At 41.1% G+C, this 25,290-nt stretch overlaps 1 protein-coding gene across 1 annotated transcript in view; it reads left to right on the forward strand.

Annotated features, from left to right (window-relative positions):
• The first annotated feature begins 1,109 nt into the window (after positions 1 to 1,109).
• Schip1 (schwannomin interacting protein 1) overlaps positions 1,110 to 25,290 on the forward strand; it is a 722,809-nt gene continuing 698,628 nt past the window's right edge. The window contains exon 1 of the mRNA XM_060378408.1: positions 1,110 to 1,244. Within this exon, the coding sequence (XP_060234391.1) occupies positions 1,236 to 1,244 (9 nt within the window). The 5' untranslated portion in view covers positions 1,110 to 1,235. The remainder of the gene's footprint in view (positions 1,245 to 25,290) is intronic.

The raw sequence follows: 25,290 nt of genomic DNA on the forward strand, positions 1-25,290 counted from the left end.
CTGCAGTAAAACAAATAAGATCAGTCTCCTGCCTCCTCCTTCCTCCTTCCCATCAATGGCATATACACTATCGAATCCAGCCAAATGGCCATTTGCAAGGTTGGATGGGTAGTTAAGCCACACACACAAAATGTAATATGACAACATTCCTCACAGTAATACCGTCCTCTGCTCATTACATTTGAATATAGATTGCTACAGTGCAATGCCTGCCGACCCAGCTCTCTGTCTGAGGTTGAGTTCTTCAGACAAGGTGAAGTCCATATGTGCTCCTTAGAAATTATGAGCCTGTTTGGAAGCCTAGCAAAATCATGGCTATTGTCCTTAAGAACTGAATTTGCTGAAGCTCCTTTCTTTCCATCCTTGATTATGGATATATGTATAGGGGTTAGCCCAACCTGCCTGCTCAGAGCACCTGCAAAGCTGCATCTCTAAGGCACCGCTTAGTGGTCTGGGGTTCCTCCTTGACACTCTGTGCTTCCAACTCTGTGTTTGAATATCAGTGCTCAGCTCAGCTTCTGAGCAGTAGGAGTTTTTTCTCTACTCCGTGAAAAGCTGTATGTAAGCCTTTCAGCATTTTATCTGAACTAAACAGTAGTGGCTTTTCAGGAGGAATGAAACTCTGTAAGTAAACCTGTGTATTTATATGAGCAAAGTGCATTATAAAAAGAAGCAATAAATCCAGTTTTCTACATAAAAGGAATTAGATTTTCCAGTTTACCTCTGCACTGGGATTAATAAAACGTGCAGCAAAAAAGCTGATGGAACAATTCATTCTGAAGTTTAGAAAGGCAGTGGGGAAGCTGGCTGGAGCAGCCTTTTCATATTTTTCCAACAAGAATTTCTCTTAATTTTTTATTTGCTCCTGATTCCCGAATGACTGTTCAAATGAGCTCGTCTGTTACCTGCTCCTTTCTGTGTGGCTGAGCAAATTCGCTGGGAAATCCAAGTTTCTCTTCATTTCCATCAACTATCCATCTCCAAATTACAGAGAATTCATTCCTGAGTTGGAGAGGTGCCAGAAGTTTCTCGTCTCGCTGTCTGTGGGCTGCCTTTTTTCTTCCTCCTCTTTGAGGCTCTGTGGTGCTCAGAGTGAGCTCAACTCAAAGGTTTCCAGCCTCACGCTCGCTTCGCATTCCCCCACAGCCACATCGGGCTCTGTGTTTCCAGGGAACGCGGCGCGCCAGCCTCTGATTCAGTCTCCTCCAACCTGCAGGTGCTCGAGAAACTTCAAAATGCGACTGGTAACGTATTTGCTTCTCTAACCTGTCACTTTCGAGCGCATTAGCTGCAGCTGCTTACCATTTTTTTTTTCTAAAGATCTCTCTTTTGAATGACATGCATGCAAAAGCCCATGAAAGGGGGCTTAAAGAACAGGGGATTAATTGCAGGTCTTGGTGTGCGTGTGCATGCATGCTTGTTAATGTGCTCATGTGTATAGAGAAATATGGGTAATTTATGTGCACATATGTCTGCTCAGGCAGCTTTCACTAAAGGAGTCTTGTTGAAAGCAGGACTTTTTATGCATAGCCAGTCTTTCTAATCAGATCTGGAAATATCTTATACATCAGCAGCAAGTATAAGAAAAACATTCTCAGACCCATGAAGATGGCATGTTTTAGATAGCTATTTAAAACCATTTTCTCCCCTTAAAACAAATGAAAGGTGTGTGTGTGTGTGTGTGTGTGTGTGTGTGTGTGTGTGTGGTGTAGTGGGGAGGAGCGTGGGGCTTTGGAGATTTGCAGAGTAGGGTTACCTGGCTGCAGCCGAGCATCCCCACCCCAAGTCACCCATCTTCTTAAAACTCAGCAGTCGCTGAGGGAGGAGGCGAGGCTGTGCTCCCGAGGAAGCCCGGGGGGGATGTTGAGCTGCAGCGTTCAGCAGGCATTTTGCTACTCTATATATTAGTGCTCGCGTGATAAGTAGACGGAGAGGGTTTGCCGTAGCTGAATCCAGTAATGCACTTTGGCTTGTAGAAACCGCGTTTACGCTGTGCACAGGATGTGCGTGTGGCTGCTGCACTCCCACAGAGCGGCAGGAGTGTGTGGGCTCATCCATCACCGTGCTTATTTTCTACCGCTGAAAGTTAGAGTGTAAAATTAAGAAATTGCTTAGCAATTAATAATGCGCTCGGCCGCCCCTTGTCTTATTGGGTGAGATTTACATCCTCGGAACTTGCTCCTCTAGTTATAGAGATAAACGATTTAAGGTGCAGACTTAATTGTTAATTCAAACCCTGAAGCTAGTCAGACACTTGCGTTATTTTATTTAAAAGCCTTGTTTTGCAGAACACGTGTGTGCGCGTGCAATTGTCGTGGTGAGCTAATTACGACTGTAAGGCGTCGCATGCCAACGAGAAACACTTCTTGAGCATTGCTCACCAAGGTGACAAGCAACTTGCTTCCTTATCTTTGTCATTTTGCATGGTCTTCTTGCTCTTGGAGGCCAGTACTAACCGATTGTAAAGATGAGAAAATAAGTAAGTCAGAACCCAGGAAAAAAGTGATTTTCAAAAAAAATAATAATAATAAACAAAATTCACCTTTACAAATGAGTGTTCTGGATGTAGAGTAGGTATGGGTATTTGAAAATGGAGGCATCTTAAATAATAACCAGGTAAGTGAAAAGTCTGGGTTCATGCCTGTGCTGTCTGCTAGTTCCTTGTACTTGTAAACAAGGTGGTAAATAGCCTCGTTATTTTATATTGGCTAATCACTTTTTTCTTCATGACATTGACTATAAAATATAAAAGGCATTTATTTTCTTTGAATTTAAGATGATTGAAAACTTCAGTAACACAGTTTATCAATACAAGTAGTATCAGTAGTATCAGTACAAGTAAATATTCCTGAAAGTTAATGTGAATATTACTTTTCCTTCTTATTTCTCATAATTTAGTATTTTACAACTTAGTGGTGTGCTCAGAGAGGGCTACCTGTGATTTTTAATTACATATCTTTTAGTAGTGATTTTTACCAACCATGTACAATTGATGATTATTAAAAGGAGCATAAAGAATTTCAGGATGTAGGGGTGGTTCCCTGAGACAGCAAAATATTAGGAGCCTTTAAAAACCAGTGTGAGACGTTTGACGTTATGTTCCTATATTGCTCTGTACATAACTGGCTTTTATTTTAGGCACTGTCTATTCCAGTTCTATGAATACAGCTAAGACTGTGCTTTCTAGCATGTAAGAATCTCACCTTTGAATATAAATATCCTGATGGTTTCAGTTAAATGCCAGGACAGCTGAAGAATCAGTAGCGACTTCGCATGTATCATAATTTTGCTAATACAGATGTTATTAAGAATTGTAAGAAAACAATTCTTGCACTCAGTCATATCACAAAACACTCTAACCCTACTTCTGAAGTTGGCAGTTTTGTGTGAAGTCAGTTTTACGGGAATAAAAGGTTTTAATTTTCTGAGCGTTTATGGAACTGTGTGGTAACAAGCTAGCATTCAGTGCTACTTAGCAGGAAATATATGTGCCCAGTGGTGAAAAGGAAGCATACCGCTTTCCCCTTATGTCCCTGATTAAGGTCTCCTGCTTACTTTTGGATGTTTGATAGACTAGGTATTTATTTTATAAAACCCATTTATATGACTCCCACACTTAAGTGATTAAAATACACTTTCTCTTATGCAATAGTGTCCTCATTTGAGGATTGAAATTGCTTTACCAAACACTTCATTTTTACAGCTCATGTGTGTTAAAACTTGTCAGCTTGTTGGCTGACAAGCATCTTCAACTGAAATCATTCATTCTTTAACCATTTACTAAGCACCACACTGTCAAACTATTTCCTGGTCTTAGACAAAGGGGTGGGTGGGTAGGGATTTTTTTTTTCTATGAAAACAAGAGAATTTTTCTCCATAGCAGCAGTGTGTGAAGGTCCCCCCCCCAACTCAGCACAGTTTGAGCCTTCCACTAGTTCTCATTTGTTCTACTTGCTTTCAAAATGGCACTGTCTGGAGGGGTGGCCGGATTGGACAGTCACAGGAGGGATGGAGAAGAGCTCTTCACGAGGCTCTGCAGGAGAAGGAATAGCCACTTGGGGTGGATGAGAAAGGAAGAGGGGAAGAAGCAAATGACAGCAGTGGACAGGAAGGGGAGGAATTGTGTGGAGAGGAGCCACACCCCAAGAAATAGGAAAAGGAATTGAGAAACAAATTGTAAGCATGATTTCAAAGTGCTTCTAATTATCTTCATTTGCTTTAGTAGGAGAAAGTGAACAGCGTTCTGAAACAGGATCTCGGTGTGTGTGTGTGTGTGTGTGTGTGTGTTCTTTAATTACCATTTATTGAGCATGTTCTTCTGTCTGTCAGATGTGGGAGAGGCACTATGCTAAGTATTGTATCTTTAATATTTGCGTGTATGTGTATTTTATGTGTATGTGTTTATGCCTGAGTGCATGTATGTGCACTGTGTCTGTGCTCTGCAATCAGAGGTCAGAAGAGGCCATCAGATTCCCTGCACCTGAGTGACAAGCTTTTGTGAGCCACCATGAGGGTGCTGGGAACTGAACCTGGGTCTTCTGCAAAAGCAACACATTCTTTTAATTTCAGACCTCTCTCTTTGGCACCTGTGCTAAGTACTTTAAGTGAATTAGCTCACATAGCCTTCAATTACTATTAATATTCCCATTCTGTGGACTAGGCAAGGAGAAGTAATAGACCTTGTATAATTGTATAATGAATAAATGGAGGAGCTTGGAATTTGAACCTGGATTCCAGAATCAAGGCTTCTGATAATTACATAACATAAAATAATCATTGGAGCCATCACTTCACCTCTAACTCCAAATACCAACTGGCAAGCCTAGTTGTTTACTGCATATGTCATTTTGGTCCTCTGCGAAGAAATGATAAGAGCCTTAATGCACTTAGTGGTTCATAGGACAATAAAGATGGAAGAAAAGAAACAAAATTGGCCATTGAATGGTTTTAGACTGTATTACTGGAGTCCATACTGGGCCGAATGGTCAAGGCTTGTGTGTCTACTGTCAGTGGCTGGCAGCTCCTGGGAAGAGAATGGCCTTGTTTAACAACTGTTGCATGTTTGAGCATTCTATACCTAGAGGCTCAGTTAACTGCATTTCTTTGTGAACTATTTTCTGTAATTATTAGTGATGTTAATTGAACAGATTGATGGATTTCAATGTGACAGTTCTTTCATTGTATTTACCCTTCCACACATCCTCTCTCATGATTCTTGTCCCTCTGTCCTCACTTCCCCATCACCTGTCCCTAGTAATCCCTGTGCCCCTTTCAGGTTGTCTTTCTAAGTTTTATTTTAGCTCATATGTGAGAAAATATGCCATACTTGCGTTTCTGTTTCTGGCATATATTAGTTATAGCCATTTTCCTGCAAATGATGTAGATTTATTGTTTGTTATGGGTGAGTAATGCTCCTTTCCTCATCTATACTTTATATTCTTAATCCAGTCATCTAATGATGTGTTAGATTGACTCTATAACTTGGCTATTGTGAATAGTGCCACAATAAACTTTCCCAGTATTCAGGTATTTCAAATGTATGCATACTTCATTTCTTTTACTTATATGCCCAGGAGTGATATGACTTGATCATAACATAATTGTAATTTTACTTTTGTGAGACTTTCTATAATGTTTTTATGGTGAATATAATAGCTAATATCCTCACCAACAATGTATATGAGTCCCATTTTTCCTCCATCTCCATTGGTATTTATTGTTTTTAAATGTAATATTCCTTCTGGTTGAAGTTAGATGGAATTTAGTCTTCAGTTGTATTTTCTTAATTCTAAAGATGTTGTGCACTTTCTACATATTTACTGAGTGTTTGTGTTTCTTCTTTCAAGAAGTGTCTGCTCAAATTATTTGTTCATTTATCGAATGGATTATTTATTCGATTGTTAAGGCTTTTATGTTTTTTGTATGTTCCGGAACTGAACATCTGGCAAAGGCCTTCTCCCATTCTGTAAATTGTCTCTTTTCTTGGTGTGATCAAGATGGTATGTGTGAATGTGGCCATAGTATAGTGGCTGCAATGATTGAAGACCAACTGGAGACAGAGACACCTGTTAGAAGGCCATTTTAATTATAAGGAATGAGATCTTGAACTAGGTGTGTAAAGAATGGGAAAGATGAAAAAATACAAAGTGAGCTTTTGTGCATGTCTGTGCATTTGCGTTTGTACTTGTGTATCTCTAAGATTCTGAGATTACATCTGTGCAGGGGTCTTAGGTTATCTCCATGCATGGTCCTTGGTTGGAGTATCAGTCTCAGGAAAGACCCCTGTGCTCAGAGTTTTTGGTTCTGTTGCTCTCCTTGTGGAGTTCCTGTCCTCTCCAGATCTTACTGTTTCCCACTGCTTTCATAAGATTCCCTGCACTCTGCCCAAAGGTTGCCCATAAGTCTCAGCATCTGCATTGATAGTCTGCAGGGCAGAGCCTTTCAGAGGTCCTCTGTATCAGGCTCCTGACTTGTTCCCTCTTTTCTCCTTCTTCTGATGTCCATCCTCTTTGCCTTTCTGCAGTTCAGTATCCAGGTGGGTTCCATTGTATTGGGAACAGGGACTGTCTTTGACATAAACTGATTGGCCTGCTCTTTAATTACCTCCCCCTGAGGGGGAAGCAGTATTACAGAATAAGACAATGCAGCTACTCCTGATGAGATCTAATTGACTAGGATCAGAAGGAAGGAAAAGAAGACCTCCCCTATCAGTGGACTTGGAGAGGGGCATGCATGCAGAGGCTGGAGGAAGGGAGGGATTGGGATGGGAGGAGAGAGGGAACCACAGGGGGGGATTCAAAGTGTAATTAATAAAGAATTAAAGAAAGAAAAAAGATTCTGAGATTAACTGAAGTCACAGATAAGGAGAAGACAATGCTCAAAAGGGACTTGAGAGTTTACTTTGCTTTGAAGAATATTTTTAATTTGGTGTAATCCCATATTTCAATTCTTGATTCTCCTAAATGATCCCTGCTTGCAGATGATATAATTCTTTATATGGAAACCCTCAAAGATTTCAGTAAAAGACTCTTATAACTGAAAAAGTAGTTCTTCAAAGTGGCACGTTACAAAATCAATATAAAAACCTTAGAGATTTGTTATCCACCAATAATGAACTCACCAAGAAAGAATTCAACAAAACAGTCTAATGTACAGTGGCCTAAAAATGCGCAAAGATCCATCCTCATGAAACGGGTGACAGAGCTTGTGGATGAAGCTCTACGTCACTAAGGAGAGAGACCGAAGAAAACACTAGAGGAAGAAAAAGCCCTTCGTGGTCATAGATAGAATTAATAGCAAACTATAGATTTGATAGCAAACTATATTATAATATCGATGACATTCTTCACAGTACTAGAAAAAAAAATCCTAAATTCACATGCATGTATGAGACCCAAAGAGCTCAAGATATCCTAAGCTAAAAGAGCAATACTGGAGGCATACTGGCACCTAATTTCAAGACATGCTACAGAGCCATAGCAACAAAATCATCATGGTATTGCAATAAAAACATACATATAGATTGATATAATCGTATAGAGAGCACACACACTTACGCATCTACAGCCATCTGTTTTTGAGAAAGGAGACAAACACATCAAAGAAATGGTAACCCCTCTAACACAATGTGCGGGGAATAAGACAATAAGCAGGGAAACACAATATGCATTAGGAGAAAAATAAAAATAGGCCCTCATCTCTTAACCTTGTATAAAAACAAACTCAAAAGGGTCAAAGACCATAATGTAAGATCCAAAGCTGTGAAATATTCTGAGTTATTGGCATGGATGATGTTTTTCTTTTCCTTTTTTTCTGTAGACCTTCATTGATTGCAGTTCTTTTTTGGATTTTCATTAATTAATTTGTCTTATCACTTACAGCCTGATCACAGCCCCTTTCTCTTCTACAGTCTCACTCTCACATCCCTTCCACCATTCCTCTCTCCCCTTTTCCTGAGAAGAGGAGGTCCTCCATGAGTGCCAACCTACCCTGGCACATGAAGTCTCAGTAGGACTAAGGCTATCCTCTCCCACAGCGCAATGCCAAGTATGGTTTGGGGGGAGAGAGATGTGAGTGGTGTAACCTTCTTTCTGACAAGCTTGTGTCTCCTCAGAGTCCACTAGATGAACTTAGGGTGGGGTGGGCGAGACACTGGAGTGAAGGCACCATGGTGTCTGATGTATCCTGAAACATGCGTTCTAGTGCCTGTCTTGCTTGTCTTACCTAGTTCCCAGACCCTCCAATTCAATGGTTCTCAACCTTCCTAACACTGTGATCCTTTAATACAGTTCCTCATGTTGTGGTGACCACAACCATAAAATTATTTTTGTTGCTACTTCATAACTGTAATTTCACTACTGTTATGAATCTTGATGTAAATATCTGATATGAAGGATATGTGATCTGTAACCCCGAAGGGGTCACGGCCCACAAGCTGAGAGCTGCTGCTCCAGCTGAACACATCTCAGGCACTGTTATTCATCTCCTCAAACTTCGCTTAGTTTTAAATTTACTGCTATTCAGACTTAAAAAAAAAAATACTTCGTTAAATATAAGGTTAAGACACAGAGTAAAAATGCTGACAGAATATACATTTACCTTTCTAAATTCAACTATAAAAACATTTCCTTTGAACCCATAAATTTCTAACAGGCAGCATGAATCAATCATTGTCATTATACTTTATTTTGTCCAAAGTTGTCTTGGCATCATAAAAAAACAGTCCTGACTAGAAACACTGGCAAAGGCTAGCCCATCTAATTGAAGGTCTCAGCTCACGTTGTGGGGAGATACAGGGTCAACACTGTTGCCATGAGATGCTGACACCTTCTCATGGGGGAATCTAAACCACTGCGTCATGTTGCCCGACTAACAAAAGGACAGAGGTAATTAATTGCTCAAACATGAACAAGGAAGAAAAATATCTTCAAATGAAGACTCACATACTATATAACTGAAAACCCAACATAAGAGAATAACAGCACAGCCTGGATACTAGTGTAAGAACAGAAACAGAGAGTGGGTTTCATAAAGATTTGCCTTGTAATCTGAGGTGCTCAGAGCAAATATTTAATTGCTCTTAAAACTGACTGATGTGGTGGTCAAATTTGCATATTCGCTCTGGCTGTCATGTTTTATTGTACAGTGCAGGCAAAGCCTTTAATTAACTTTACATTACTATCATAATGTATGAAAAAGAAAACTTTGCTGGCTGGGGATGGACCTCAGCAGTAGAGCAGTTGTTACCATACAGGAGGCCCTGGTTTCTATCCACAGCAGTAGAAAAATAAAGTCGAAAAATAAAGAAAACTTGAAAGAGATAAACAAATTAACTGTCAAAACTTACCGAATAACCATGTGCACTGGCTTGTGTCTAATGTCTGGGATAATAAAAGAACAGTAGGGTAACGTGTTGTTTGCTCACTAGTTGGCTCTGTGATGATGATAACAATAAGTCTGATGACCGTTCATAACTGCGACTACCTGGCAAAAAAATATATATATGTATGTATGTATGTATGTATGTATGTATGTATGTATGTATTATCAGTCACTCTGACCACCATAGCACAGAATTCCACAAGCCATGCTTCTTTTTGGTTCTAGATCTAGCTATAAAACATCGTATTTTTTTTTTCTTTCCCACCAAAACAAAAAGGAATAAGACATGGGAGAAGGAGCAATGATGGATGGGTGGAGGTGTCTTTCCATTAGGAATTGAGTTATCCTGTCTGTTTAGGGTAGAATCTTAGGTTCGTTTCATAGTCGAGGCTAGAGAAGCTAAATCCACACAGTGGGGAGGAAGAGAACAGATCTGAACCCAGTCCTGAGCTCTCAGACACTGAGCCAGGGGAACAATGGTGATGAGGAGACACTCCCTGGAGGCTTTTCCTCCTCCTGCTGCTCTCACCTGCTATGGAAACACATGTTGGAAAATCTAGACTTGTGGATGGGGAATGCTGCTCCTACTGAGGTTGCTATTGCAGTCCAGTGACCTGTTTCTGTAATGGGGTGGATTTTCCTTCATCCAAGCTAGACCCTTCTTTTCAATGTGGAATTGTTCATATTGACAATGGGAAGATGGCAATCCTGCCAATGTCTGAGGATGTTAAATTTTAGTCAGCACCGGGCAATTAGAGCTAACAGTTTCCTTTTGTCCACAGAATCTAGTTAGCACTGTCCATATTGCCCGGACAGAAAGCCATCCACTGGCTCATGGGCAACTAACCAGGGGCTAATAGGGGAAAGTGACTCTCCCTGCCCCAGCAGCCATCAGCTGCCAATAGCCCTTCAGCAAGTTCCAGGGCTCAGTAGCTGCTTCTCTACTCATGCTTGATTTTTTTATCTGGTATAGGCCTGGTGTATGTAACCTCATCTGCTGTGAGTTCATGTGCACAGCAACCAGGTGGTGTCCAAAAGACAGTGGTTCTTAGCATCCCTGCCCCAGACTGGAGGAGCACAGTCACTTTGAACTTCATGGAGAAAAAGCAAATTGCCACTATCTGTCATATGTGATGACACACATGTGAGTAGCTGAATATGACCGTGCTGTTGTCTTTGTGGCGTTCCGATGAGGGCGAATACAGCGTAGAAAGCCACTTTAAATGACTGCGGTGGGAACAACATTTTCTTCTTTGTGTTTCCGCTGCTCTTGGCACAGACTAGGTTTTCCATAAATGTGACTAGCATATCATTATGAGCACAGAGGTACAATTTACCATGTTTAAAGTATCTGTCTCTGGGCCCAAGCTTTCGAGGTTCAAATGGAGTTCTACCACTTACCAGCTGGGCAGCCCTGGGAGGTTTACTTAAGTTTTCAATGCCTTGTTTTTCTTGTCTGTAACTTAAGAGCACCTCCCCTGTAGGGGTTGGAAGGAGTGGATGACTTAATGTGAGCAGTGCACTTGGAATGGCAATAGCACACAACACCAGTACCAAGACTGTTAATCCCTTCATGAAAGTCAGTCCTTTCCAACACTGTTGCTAAAGTGGAAGGTTCAGAGATTTCCAGTACAGCTGAGGTCAAACACTTGCCACTTCTCGTTATCAAGGGCTCATGGTGTTTAATCTGGTGTCCGCTGAGTTGTTAATATCACGTGCCTCAGTTTACTAGTCCAGTTCCTTATTGCAGTCTATACCTGCACAGAGGATCCTCATTTCTGTGTTTGAAGAGTAGCAAATAATGCCACTATCAAGATAAGGTGCTTAGTAGTGTCGGTCAATATTTAAATTAGCAGTGTTTGATGCTTTGAGAAAGTATCTCACTTCGTAGTGCAGACTGCTCTGGGACTCACTATGTAGCGTAGGCTGGCGTCAAACTAGCAGCAACCTCCCTGCCTCAGTCTCCCTGCAGTCCTGCTGGGATTGCAGTCATGAGCTACCATACTTTTGACTTACTGATGTGACTTCTCTGAGAGGTTCCCTGCAGGAGGTAGGAGAGATGGCTCACTGGGTAAGAGCATTTGCTCTGCAAGCATGAGGACCTGAAGACCTGATTTGAACCTCTAGAGCCAGATAAAAGAGCCAGGCATGGTTGAGTATACCTGTAACCCCAGCACTGGGGAGAGGATTCTGGCAGTTCTCAAGAGCTGGTTGGCCAGCCAGTCTAGCTGGAAAAACAAGCGTCCAGTTCAATGAGAGACTCTCTTTCCAGGCAACACAGCAGTGAGGAAAAGAGTAATAGAGGAAAACTCCTGACAGCTTGCTCTGGACCCTGTGTGCACACCTGGAGACTCATGCACCCACATACTCATGTATGTATGTGCACACATATATGACATCTCCTTGGCACACTCACATAATTGAATGAAGATGCTCATACTGCTAAAAATCCATGAATAACCAAGTCTCCATTCAGAGGAAAACAACAATTTGTGACATAGCCATGTAATGAGATACTGTGGGAGAAAGTTGAAAACGGTCACAGCCATGCATGTGGATATGAAAACGGAAATCAAACTTTCAGGAGCGGAAAAGCACTCTCAGGAGCAGTGTCCAAGGGTGGCATTGCATTAAAAGGGATATTTACAGTCGTTTGCACATGTGGTCAGAGAAGATGTTCAAAGTCTACGCCCTCAAGGGGGAGCGGAAATTATGTAGTGCGGTTTCTTCTTTTCGCCTCAAGTGGAACATTTACATTTTCAAACATGACCACGTATCACATTTATAACTGAAGCTAATTTTTTTAAATAGTCATGAAAGATCTGACTTCTGCCAAGTCTAATACTAGGTTTTCGGTTTGTTTTGTTTAAGATTAGCCCTCATGCCACCATAATCCTAAGCCTTGAGTAATTTTTGAATAATTGTGCCAGCTCTCACATGAAGGTAAAACAAAGTATCTATCAACTCTCTGCCAAAGCTCTGATTTGCTCCCAGGGAGCAGAATCCAAAATGAGTAAGGGGATTTTATGACATTGACTCACAGGAGAGTCTTAAGTCCCGTGACAAAGGTCTTCGGCACCGAGCACGGAATCCTTACGTCAAAGGCATTAGACAGGAGATGGGGTCCCTGAGCCAGTAGCTTTCCCAGGGACTTACTAATGCTAAACCTGGGGAAATGCTACCAGGGGGACTTCTTCACATTAAGGTTTCCCCAAATCTCTAAAATCCCTCATTCGTTTTGTTTGTTTGTTTGTTTGTTTTAAAATGCTGACTGGGGTTTGAGGCTGAAGCGGTGCTATTCAGGCATAACCAAGACTTCTTGCTTACACATACAGCATCTCATTCAATGCTCACACAGGAGATGCTTAGGACCAGCATTATAAAAGCTCACTTTCTACATAGGGTCCTGAGGTCTGCAGGGGTTGGGAGGCAGCCAGCGAGCAGGGAGCCTCCACACACAGGCTTTAAGGTTATGTCTTGGGCGTCCTTGCCACTAGCAGCCAAGAGCGTTGACTTGTAGCAAATCCCTTCTGTGGCTGGAAGTGGTTCGGTCTTACCTTTTTGGGATCATGTTTTCAGGTGTAGGAACACCCACCAGTGCCCACATGAACTCTTTCCCAAAGGCAACCATTAAATCATTATTTAAACAAGCGCATTTAACAGCGGTTCTCAACCTTTGTAATACTGCGACACTTTAGCACATTTCCTTGTGCTGTGGTGACCCCCAACCATAAAATTATTTTGTTGCTACTTTATAATTTTGCTACTTTTATGAATCATAATGGAAATATCTGATACGCGGGTTATCTGTTATGCCACCCCAAAGGGGCCACCACCCACAGGCAGAGAACCACTGAATTACAAGGTCTCTGAAGAAAATCCAAAGAGAGCAGGCTTTTCATTTTGACTCTATATCTTACTACCTATACGATGATGGTCAACCCTTTCCTCCATCTATAAAATGAATAATTACAGCTCTAATCTCCTAACGTTGTGGTTAAGAGTTTTGGTGAAATGTGTTTGGAAGGGCTTGACAGCATAAATAGCTGGGTGTGGGTAAAAGCCGGAGACAATCACAAATTACTGATATTATAAACAAATCTGAATCTAGGTCAGTTGGCGGGGCTGTGCTAGAGCCTGCTTGGAAATGACAGGCAGGAGCTACTTCCCAGAGTGGATGCGAATCAGGTTGTACACTAGTGAAGAAAACACAAAGAACCGACAAGCAGAGGAACAAAATCTTCCCGATGGTCCCCATCATCAGCACAGAGGCTGCAGCAGCACCAGATGTGAGATGTCTTGCTTGAATCTGTGCCATGGCTGTCTGGTTCATGGTCAGTAGTAGGATAAGTGGAAAGGAAGAGACTCACCACACAGGTCTTCTAACCTCAGAGGAGTTACACCTACCAAGAAAACAGCCCCAAGATTTTCTTATCCTGTTTCTCTCGAGTATCCTAAGTCAGACCAAAGCTAGAGTTGAGAATCAGCGTGCTCGTCAGTTTTTGTCAACTTAAGCAAACTGACGTTACCCAGAAAGAGGGAGCCTCCACTGAGGAAATTTCTCCATCAGATTGGCCTATAGACAAGTCTGTGGAGTGCTTTCTTGGTTGATGTGGGGGTGTCCAGCCTGTGGTGGATTTGTCATCCCTGGGCAGGTGGTCCTGGCTTGGAAGAGCAAACTGAGCAAGCCATGACTAGTGAGCCTGCGAGCTGAGTTTCTTCACAGCATCCACATCCTGCCTCCAGCTCCTCAGTGAAGAAGTGTGATGTGGACGTGTAAGCCAAGGAAAGCCTTCCTCCCCAACCTGCTTTGGGTTAGAAGCAAATGTTTTATCACAAAGCAAACTAAGATAAAAGCATAAACATAAAAGCAAATTTTTTTTTTATCACAGCAGCAAAAGGCAAACTAAGATAGTCTATAAGATGAACAATGACAAACTTTCTCTGTTGTTTAAACCTGAAAGTACTATTTTGTTCTGAGTTTTTAAAAATTACATTTCTACAGGATTGCTTCTTGCTTACTACAAAAACAATAAATCAGAATGTCAAAAATAGGATTAGTGTTCATATTTATTTGGCTTACAATATTGAAAGTTTTATGCATAAATACAGTACATTTAATTAAATGACAGCACACTGCATATAGTATACAACCTTTCAAATTCCAATAATATGTCATGTTAATCTTTGCATGCCAATAAATATCTTTCCACAATTACATTTTCAGTAGTTATATTGTATTTCACTAGGTAGACATTCTGAAACTCCCTTGAATCATCTAAACTTGAATTATTAGACCATTTTCTCCTTACAACACTATTTAAAAAAATCAGTGCCTGTAGGAATGGCTCAGTGGTTAGGAGCACTGGCTGCTCTCGAAGTGGACGTAGGATCGGTTCCCAGATGTCCCAACTCCACCTCCAGGGATCCAGCACCATCCCTTGGCCTCCACGGACTCTAAACACTTTTGCAGCGCACATGTACACTCATACATATCAGAAAAATGCCCACACACACAGAATAAATAATTGTGGCATAGACACTCGATTCTTTCTTTAAAATAAATCTCTGGAAGTAAAGCTTTTCGGCCAAATTGTGGATGCATCTTTAAGACTCATGATAACCAACTATTTTCTAGTTACATATTAACCAATATTAGTCCTGTTATTATGTGGCATGCAAGTAAATTAATGACTAAGTAAATATGACTTCTGTTTATCCTAAAGTTGAATACCTTTACAACAGCCTGTATTTCTAAGACAGTAGTAAGGAATGCTTCTTGTTAAAACCAAGTCCTAGTTGTTGTTTTTTTTTTTTCTATGTTCCAGACACAATATATCCTTAGGACAGTATGTTAATTAATTGTATTCAAAAGGTTGATGACAATTATCAGGAAATGATTAGTTTTTAGTGCAATGTCACAGAAAGGGTGGAAATAACTTGGAGGGAGAGTTCTTGCAAGCATGCTTCCCCAAAGTCCATTATTTCCACCCACATACTCTCTGTAAGGTATGAGAATAAAACAATCAAGGGTGTGGGAGCCCTTTGATTGTGGATCCTCACATCAATTTTCTCCAGGGCTGGAGCAACCCAGCCTGAGCCCTCTGCAACACACCAAGCTTCATGGGAGAAGTGTTAAGACTGGAAGATTTTCAGCAGAGATTACTCTTGATGATGCGAGCCCAACTGTCAGAGTAATTTCTTCTTGGAAAGACGGCATCTGAATTAATGGTCTAATAAACTGAGTTAGTGTTTCGTCTTAGCAAAGGATTAATTAGGGGAGAAGGAACTAACATTTATTCTGTTTCCTATTTGACAGGCCTTTTATTATTGCATGATTGCACTTAATACTCCGTATCAACCACGCTGGTAGGCATGACTGTGGCATTTTACAATAAAGGGCCTGAAGTTCCTTCCAATAAAGCATCTTGCCCAGGGCTAGAGAGTTGGTGAGCTGCCGAGGTGGGTTTTGAACCTAGGCCTCCTGTGTCTTGTGTCGGTGCTCTTTATCCCTCTCCCTCACCATGTGTACAGCAAGCCTGGCTGCTTGTCTTCTGGAATATTCATTGGAAGTGTGAACACCCTTTTAACCAACTAAACTGCATGCTTCCTGTTTAAACTCTCTCTTTCAGGAAGACTTAGTGTGTTGGACTTTAAATCATTGTGAGCAAAGTTCCTGAAAGAACAACTTGAAAGAGAGAGAGAGAGAGAGAGAGAGAGAGAGAGAGAGAGAGAGAGAGACCAATAGCTTAACCTATGGGTTCAAAGGTTTTCAGCCCATCATGGTGAGGAGATTAAAGCAGAGCAGTTTACCTCATGACAGACAGAAGAGAGAGATGGCAAAGGCCTACAGATAAGGTACCCACAAGGACTTGCCCTCATGATCAACTTCAGTCTCCACAAATAACGTATCTGGAGACCAAGCCTACAGCACATGAGTCTGGGGGAGGCATTTCATATATAGACAGTAGCATGTACAGAGTCCACCTCAAAGCACTGTCAGTGGATAGACTTTTGTAGACTAGGAACAGAAAATCCATGACGCTGACTAAAATGAGGGGCTTGTTGTGCTAACAAGGTATCCTGAGCTAGAGGTGTTCCCGTTTCTTTCCTGAACCAGTGTTATTTCATTAGGCATCCCATTCCTTCCATAATGTTCTGGTTTTCCACCCTCTAGCTATTTGTATGGTTGTGTGGTGACCTCAAGAGCTCAGAGCACGGCATCTTCATAATGCCAGCAAAGACAGGGAAGGTGTAGCAAGGCTCCTTTCTCACATCTGTTCATTTTAAGAACAAAACAAATGTCTCAGTGGACCCTCCTTCATACCGCGTTGCTCAGAATGTGTCACATGCCTCTCCCTAAACCAAATATTGGCACTGGCACCGGTGATGGCTTAGCCAAGATTTCCTCCCTTGAGCTGGAGATGGTGCATCTTGAAACCAAAGCCAGCTTTGCGGCAGCAAATGGCAATTCAAATTCTTGCTCACAGCCTTTGAGAGATTTTGAGGTTGTTTTCTTTTACCTTCTGTGGATATGTAAATGTAAAACTTCACAGCGTGGTGTGAGGTTTTGATACAGATATGCATTGTATGATGATCGAGTCAGACAATTTGCATGCCCATCTCCATAAATATTTATCATTTCTCTGTGGTGAAACACGTGGAATTCTCTCTTCTAGCTATTTCGAAGAACGCGTTCCACTATGTTAATTATAGACACCCCACTGTGCAGGAGAACGCCAGAACTTATTCCTCCCACCCAGCTTTAACTTTGTACCCAAACATTCTGAGTTCTCCTTTTGTAGTTAATTACGTCTGTATTCTGAGCTTCTCAGTGGCATAAAAGATTCTGCTGCTTTTCTAGAAAGTTTTATTTTTATATAACTTCTTTCTACACATGAATTTGTCATTTTTTTTCCAGTGTGGTCTGTCAAATTCTCTCCATTTCCACCAGCTTTATCTTCTAGAATCCTGAATTTTCATTCTCTGCCACAATGTTTAACTAATTCTTCTTCACTAACCCTTCTTAATGCATCTTCTTCCAAAAGTGTGGGGAAAGTCAGGTCTGGTGGAATGTGAAAATGGACTCAATAGAATCTGTCTAATAAAGTTTGCATATTGGTTTTGCTCTTAAAAAAATATGATTGTGCTGGGATCATGAAGAAGCAGAAGAAGCAAAGGAAGAAAAACAAAAGGGAAAAAGAGAAAAAGAAGAGAGGAGAAAGAAGAAGAGAAGGCAAAAGAGGAGGAGGAAAAGAGGGAGAGGAGGAGGAGACAGAGGAGGAAGAGGAGGAGCAGCCACCACTGCTGGTGTCTACTTTTCTGTCTCTATTAAGTAACCTGATTGTCCTTTCTTTCCGTAAGTCATTTAACTTCCAAAGTTGCAATAAAATACGCACGTACACACACACACACACACACACACACACACTCACACACTCACACAAACATGAAGAAGAGGGCTACTTATCAATTGTCAATTAAACAATCTGTTGATTAGAAGTAAAAATTAGTTGCTCTTTTTTTTTTTTTTTCAATGCAATTTATTCAGGAACATTGAACAATCCTCCTCGGACCCCGGGGAAAGCCAGCCCACAGCTTAAATAGCCTCTGGGTAGCCAACCCAGGTGTGCCACGGGGGCAATGCAGATAGGTCCACATACATGGAAGCAAGCCAGATCCTCGGCCTTAGCCAAATGTGGAGTTGTTCGTGACAGAGAGCACTCACCATCGGGAAGGTGGAAGGCAGAAACCAGCTCCATCTTTAAGGCATAGCATTCCGCAGCTCTCTACAGTTCCCCCTTTTTGTTTTAGACGCATCAGGCAAGAGTAGAGGTCTGATCTCTGATATTAGAAATAAATTGGGACTTTGTACAGATGTTCATTTAGGTGTCATCCACCCAAAGAGCATCAGACCTGTCCGATACCTTTTTCTCAGAGGCGGGATTGCTCTTTTTTTTTTAAGCTGGCATAGTAATTGAAATAACATTTGTAATTCAGTTCAAATTTTTTTTTCAGAGGCTATAGTGCCCTACTGTGAGTTACACTATAGAAAATGTGACCTGATTGGTGAAGAAGAGGAGTAAACAATCGATACATAATGGACACCTAAGCTATTGAATGAGATGCACCAAGGTCATTATTACAATTATAAATTTAATTATATTATAAATTATTACAATATAAATACAGTGATGGTTAATACATGGAGAGCTGATTGTAATCTAGGTTAGCTTTTGTTGTACTTTGCATGTAATTTAATTTAGTTCTCTAAATTAAATTTAATTTAGCCCCATTTTGTAGAGGTAAAGTTGGATGGAGCAGAGAGGATTATGAATGTCAGTGGCATGCAGAATTGGGTGCAGAGAGGTTTGTCTGAGGAGGAAGATTAGCAGTGTCATGGGGAACTACAAAAAAGTGACCTTCTAATCAAAGCTGAGGGGAAGGCCAAGAAAACATTGTTTCCAGGTCTCTAAAAGCCTTAGGTCGTCTTGTTTAAACAAGGCTCAGTGGCCATCCATGGGAAGCTGAAGAATCTGCCAGGCTGTCCGGACTCTGTGATAAGGTAAGGGTGACCTTCCATGGAAAGCTAACCCTTCATTTGCCCACATGTCTTATTTTAAAGGACTCTTACTATAATGAATTGGAAACTGAAATGTGAAATACAACACTAAAAATAATTTAGAGACACCTCATAAGTAGAAAGTCCTTGGGACCTAAGGCTAAGTGAAGAATTGATGCTGAAAAAGCACAATCCACACACACGCACACTCACACACACACAAAATTAGCAAGCAGGGCTCATCAACACTTATCGTGTGAAAGACTTTGGAAGAAAAGGCAAGCTGTAGGCTGGGATACAGTGCAAGTCACATATTTAGCAAAGAACTTGTATCTAGAATATATTTAAAATCTTAGAAACTTAGAAGCCAACCATATATAACTCAAATTATCAGACTAGAAAAATGGAAACGAACAAGCCTTTCACCGAAGAGGCCACAGAGATCCTAAATGAACATGTGAAAACCTGGCACAACCATGAGCTATAGGCGCAAATGCAAATTAAAATGAAAGAGCTATGTCAACATACACTAATAAAAGTTGTTATTATAAGAAGTACCAATGACAGGAAACACTGAGGAAGACGCAGAGGCACTGGACACTGACACATGTCTGGTGGGGATGCAATATGAAAAAGCCACTCGAGAAAAATGGGTCAACTTCACTAGTGGTGTGCTTATCATACCACAGAGTTTGCTTCGTTACATGGAAGCAGAAAAGCAAATGCTCGTGTCAGCTTTCTCCATAACGAACACAACCCGAAAGCTACTCACCTAGACCTAAAGATGAGGCTGCTCAGCCTGCTTGTGGTAGATCAGATGGTTGTGCTCTACTCAGCGGTGAGAAGCAAAGAATCATTTGACTTTCATGACTTTGGGACCCATGATGCACTCTTCAAAAGGAAGTGCCAAAACTTTATTTTCTGACTCCATTCTTATAAGTGTGATGGCGTGATAAAGTTAAAGAGCTGATGGATGAATAAACAAGTGGCTGCCACGAGTTAGGGAGGAGAGGGAGAAAGAGGATACTATGAAACGGTATTATGAGGGATTCCTGTAATGGATAGTTTCTGCATCTTGACTGTGACAGTGACCTTTTGAACCCATTTAAGAGATAACATTATGCAGAACTAAGTAATACAGTACCTAAAGAAATCTGGCTAAGGAAGGAGGATTGTAGCAATTTCTGCTTATGATATTACACTACTGTTATGTAAAACAACTCCGTGAACTGTACACAGTAGCTCATTGTGCTATGTTTTACAATTGTGTGTGGATCTTCGATTATCCTGAAATTTTAAAATGTTTAAAAATGTGAGGGAATAAAATTGAGTATCCTAGAGATGGGAACTTCAGTTTGAATGTATTTGATTCTGAGATGGTAGAATCGTCTAGGAGGGTGTTTCTAGGATGTAAGAATAGACGCTGAGATGAAGAAAACTGAAGAATCAGAAGGCTATTTCCATGAGAATACTTAGGTAAGATTTTTGTGAGCTTGCCCAGGGAGCCATTCTGTTAATAACAAGATGGATGCATACCGCTGGCTAATAAATGCCAGATGTTGTGAGCTCTCTTTAGCAGGCTTTTTATTCTATCATCATAACACTTCTATGAAGTCATTGCTATCATCGAATATGTTATATGGGTGAGGAGAGAAAGACTAGAAATGTAAAATAAATTTGCTATGCAGCTGGTAATCAGAAGAGCTAGCCTAGGGTTTCCAGATGTTACCTTCCCTCCAGGAAAAGAGATGTCAGGATGAAAGTGTGAGGTGTACGTTTCATTTCATCCATTTAAAGTCTTGGCAGGAAAATAAAAGGACAAGTTACCCCCACTTTGGATCCAAGTTCTATATTGTGAGATTTAATGAAGTTTTGTTCTTGTCTTTTAACTTGAGGTTTTCAATGCCCACTGTAACTTGTTTTTCAAGGGAATGCAGAGATTCCATGGTCACAATGTTGTAGGAGGGAGAGAGTTGTTTCTTGTAAGTGTGCTGCTCAGATAATGGATGGTTGAGACTGGTCCATGATTCATCATTCATAAAACCAATAGCAAAGGAGGCTGGCTAGACTTGTTTGGGATTGAGAAGTGGGAGGCGCGTTTCAAGGGTGTTATACTGGTGGATCTAGGAAGAGAAAAATAGTTGGCGCAAATTCAGGTCAGCATTGAGTAGATGAAATGAGATGATTCTGGAGCTAAGATTTTAGTGACCTCCCTCCCTTTGTGGTCTAGGGATGACTGTCATTTATAATTTATCAATTTTTCAGTAATTTTTATAACATTGATAAGATGTAATAGTCCTGGGAGACATGGCTGATTATAAGTCTATACATAGAAAATTCCAGAAAGAGTGTTTTAGTCTGCTTAAGCTATGTGATGGTCAGTTTTAATTGTAGCCTTGACACAGTCTAGAATCACCTGAAAAGGGAGACTCAGTGAAGGATGGTCTAGAGTAGGTTGGCCAGTGGAAGTCCATGGCGTCATCTTGATTTCTTAATTGAGGACACAAGACCTATGCATGTCCTATGGGCAATACTATTCCTCAGGAAAGAGATTCTGAAACTAAACGGAAGAAAGAAAAGAGGGATGCAGAAAACCATCTTCACACAATATCAACTAATGAATGTATAATGTGATGGCAAAGATTAGTGGATGCTAAAATCATGTTACAAATTCAAATTGTTCTCATAGTCTCCAATTCTCACACCTCTGTTGACTTAGATTATTGCTAGAGAAATGTGTGCCTCCAAAATGGATAGATCTTGAGAATATCACTCAACTTAGTGTCATCAAGAGTGGAATGCCTGATGTTATCTACTTCTTAATGCATTCCAGGAAAAAGAGAACAACACCATCTCCATAGTGTTCTTGACAAAAATGTCAAACTAGAATGTTATCATAAGCCAATAATCAGATGAACTCAAAATGTCAGACATTTTAAGACTAGTGGTTGGTATCATTATGACAGTCAATGCCATGAAACATGACAAGCAAAAGGCAATGACACTATTTTATCTGTAGAAGAACCAGAAAGAGAGAAAGAGGGAAAGAGGGACAGAGAGAGGGGAAGATAGGAAGAGGGAGAAAGGGAAGAAGGCAGAGGAACAGAGACAGAGAATCAAAATATACCCTGTGGACCTTAATTGGAAACCAGGTTCTTCTTATACTTCCACTATGACAAAGACCATAGGAGACAGCCTAACAGAAATAAGAGACACGGTATTTCTTGAATGTCTATGAGATGTTTAAAGCTAATCGACTTTTCTTAGCTGGATATTGTATTGTGATCATGTAAGGGAATGTCTTGTACTGAGAGGACACACCCTGAAGTATTCTGAGGAAGGAACAGGGCCATCATCTCTACATTGTACCTCCAAATAATGGCATTTCAGTGGGTTTACAATCTGATGCAATTGCCTAATATGGTCAGTTTTTTGTTTGCTTTTTTAGACTTTCCTCATTCCTGAAGTTTCAGCAGGTTGTTTAAAAATCCCTCTGTGGTAGTCCAAGTTTTGTCTCTCACATTTATCTGCTTCTTGACTACTTTGTACAAACTTCATGCTTCCCCTACAATGATGAAACACATGCCTGGATTTGCATTAACCTCTGTTATCCTTGAGCATTCTCTGTTTACATCTCAACCACAAATATAGGCTAGAGCACAGATCCCAAACTTCACAGATTAATCTAGCTTTTGCTCTTTTTTGCCCTCCAGAATCAGGTAATGACAGCCTACTGCTGAAGACACCACCACATACTTGAATCATAAGGTAGAGAAACATCAAGCTAGTGCTGACCTTCAAGCTTCATAGCTAGTAGCTAGCTCTCATAGGGATAGGAGGTGCTTACACACTACCAAAAGAGAAAAAAAAACAATCAATATTATCCAGCTGTGAAGCCTATGAGCTACGATAATAGTTGGCCTGGCAAGGTAGGCCCATTTGTGTAACAGTGGCACAAATGTTATGGAAATAATCAAATACTTTCTGATTTGGATTTAAGGTTTGCTCCTCTAGGTTCAACCCATATCTGACACCATTGCTGGGGCCAAGAACCTGGCCTAGACAGGTCATTAACTTTAGGGGAGAACATATTGCTATCAGCCTGCTAAATTGGCATAGCATTAAACTAACTTAATGATTTATCAACATCCCATAGTTACAGAATCTCAATCCTCATTAGAGAAGCTTTGTGTTTTTGTTTTTTTCATAGGCAGTAATTAACAGAAACCCACAAGTGGTCAATATGCAGTGAATAAGAGATTACAGAGTACTTTGCTGTAAATAGGATATCAATATCATATTCCTCCACTCAAGTCTCAGGAATCACTGAGGAATAGAGGGAAGAAAAGGTTGTAAGGGACAGAGAAGGTGAATGATTACAAGGAGACAGTGTTTTCAGGATATAACAGGGCAGTTGTAAATATAATAGTTATTGGGGCAGTGTGGACAAAATCTACTCAAGCTCAGGGCAGATAAAATCCCACCATGGAGAGAGGATGTGAGCATGAATTTCCACTCCTAGCTGAGAAGAGATTGGTGTGCTATGCCTTCAGAGTCAGTTTTCTTTAATGGTATGACTTCTTGTAGGTAGACAGTGCTACATGGGGTGGTCCTGGGGGGGGGGTGGCCCTGAGCCCAATACTTGAGCAACACACCTTGTACTAGAGGGGCGTAAAGCAGAAAAAGAAGACACGAAGCTGAGGGATAGAGGTAGATCTGGAATGTGTTGGAGAAGGGAGATGAATTTGATCAAAATACTCAAGAATTAAAAAAATTCATTTAAATTAAGAACAAACAAAAAGTGTAGCAACACGCTGTCCATTAATATTCTAGTTGCTCTGTCTCTGTGACGCTCTGTCTCACGAAAGTAACTCAAGGAAAGAAGGCTTTGCTTTGGCTCACGGTCCGAAGGATATAATTCAAGATGAATGGAAAGTCATGAAATCAGGAGCTGGTTCCTTCACAGTCCTGAAGCAGAAAGGGATGAACATTGGCGCTTGGCTTGTCCTGCCTTTTACACAGTTCATAATCTCAGCCCATGACAGAGTGCTCTTACAGTTAGGGTGAATCTTCCCCTCTTATTTAACCTGATGCTGAAGTTTCCTCACAGGCATGGCCAGGGGCATAGAGTCTTGGTAATTTTAGATTTTGCTAAATTAACAATCTTTATTGGCCATAACATGCCCCCCCCCCCAATTAGTTTGGTCCTAGAGCCAAGTGTAGGCCCTGAGAAAAAGGTAAGAGGACAGCTGTAAGAGCTCACATTTTTTAATTTTTATTTTTTATATTAATCACAGTTTATTTACTTTGTATCCCAGCTGTAGCTTTCTCCCACATTCCCCTCCAATCCCACCCTCCCTCCCTCAACTCCTCCCTGCCCCTCTCTAAGTCCACTGATAGGGGAGGTCCTCCTCCCCTTCCATCTGACCCTAGCTTATCAGGTCTCACCAGGACTGGCTGCAATGTCCTTCTCTGTGGCCTAGCAAGGCTGCTCCTCCCTGGGGGGGGGGGGCTGCCAAAGAGCCAGCCACTGAGTTCATGTCAGAGACAGTCCCTATTCCCCTTACTAGGGAAATCCACTTGGATGCTGAGCTGCCATGGGCTACATCTGAGCAGGAGTTCTAGGTTTTATCCATGCATGGTCCTTGGTTGGAGAAACAGTCTCATAAAAGACCCCTGTGCCCAGATACATTTGGTCCTTGTGGAGCTCCCGTCCTCTCCAGGTCATACTAACTCCCCCTTCTTTCATATGATTCCCTGCACTCTGCCCAAGAGTCTCAGCATCTGCTTTGATACACTGCTAGGTAGAGTCTTTCAGATGTCCTCTATGGCGGTCTCCTGTCCTGTTAAAGTTATGAGTAAGAGCTCACATTTTGCTGCTTCTCTTTCACTGTTGTGTGTCTTTGTACATCTACAAAGTGAAGACAGCCCAATGTGTCATCCTGAGTTGGTACACTGAGGAACACAAAATGACAGGAAACAGTGTGGGTCCCTTAGAATCCTTGTTAGATCAGAGCGATGGGGTTCACACAGTGGAAGACCTGGATGCCTACTGGATCTTAACTTCATGGACTTATATTTTGGGAGACAGATTTGACACTGAATGAGTCAACTGGAATTTTAAAGAGGTCTTTGTTACCTATGGCTGGTCCTCATTACTCTGTTTTCATCATAACCAAATTGATATTTAACTGTTTACACTCATACTAAAATACGAAATTATAATAGGAAATTATTCCTCATCACTGGTACGACTTTCTGAGAACCCTCAGCTTTATACAAAATACTCTTCCAGTATCTTTTATAAAACTACCTCCAAAATATAGTCACTCCACAAACCTGGATGC

This window comes from Meriones unguiculatus, chromosome 2 (genome assembly GCF_030254825.1).
Source record: "Meriones unguiculatus strain TT.TT164.6M chromosome 2, Bangor_MerUng_6.1, whole genome shotgun sequence".
Classification (NCBI taxonomy): Eukaryota; Metazoa; Chordata; class Mammalia; order Rodentia; family Muridae; genus Meriones; species Meriones unguiculatus.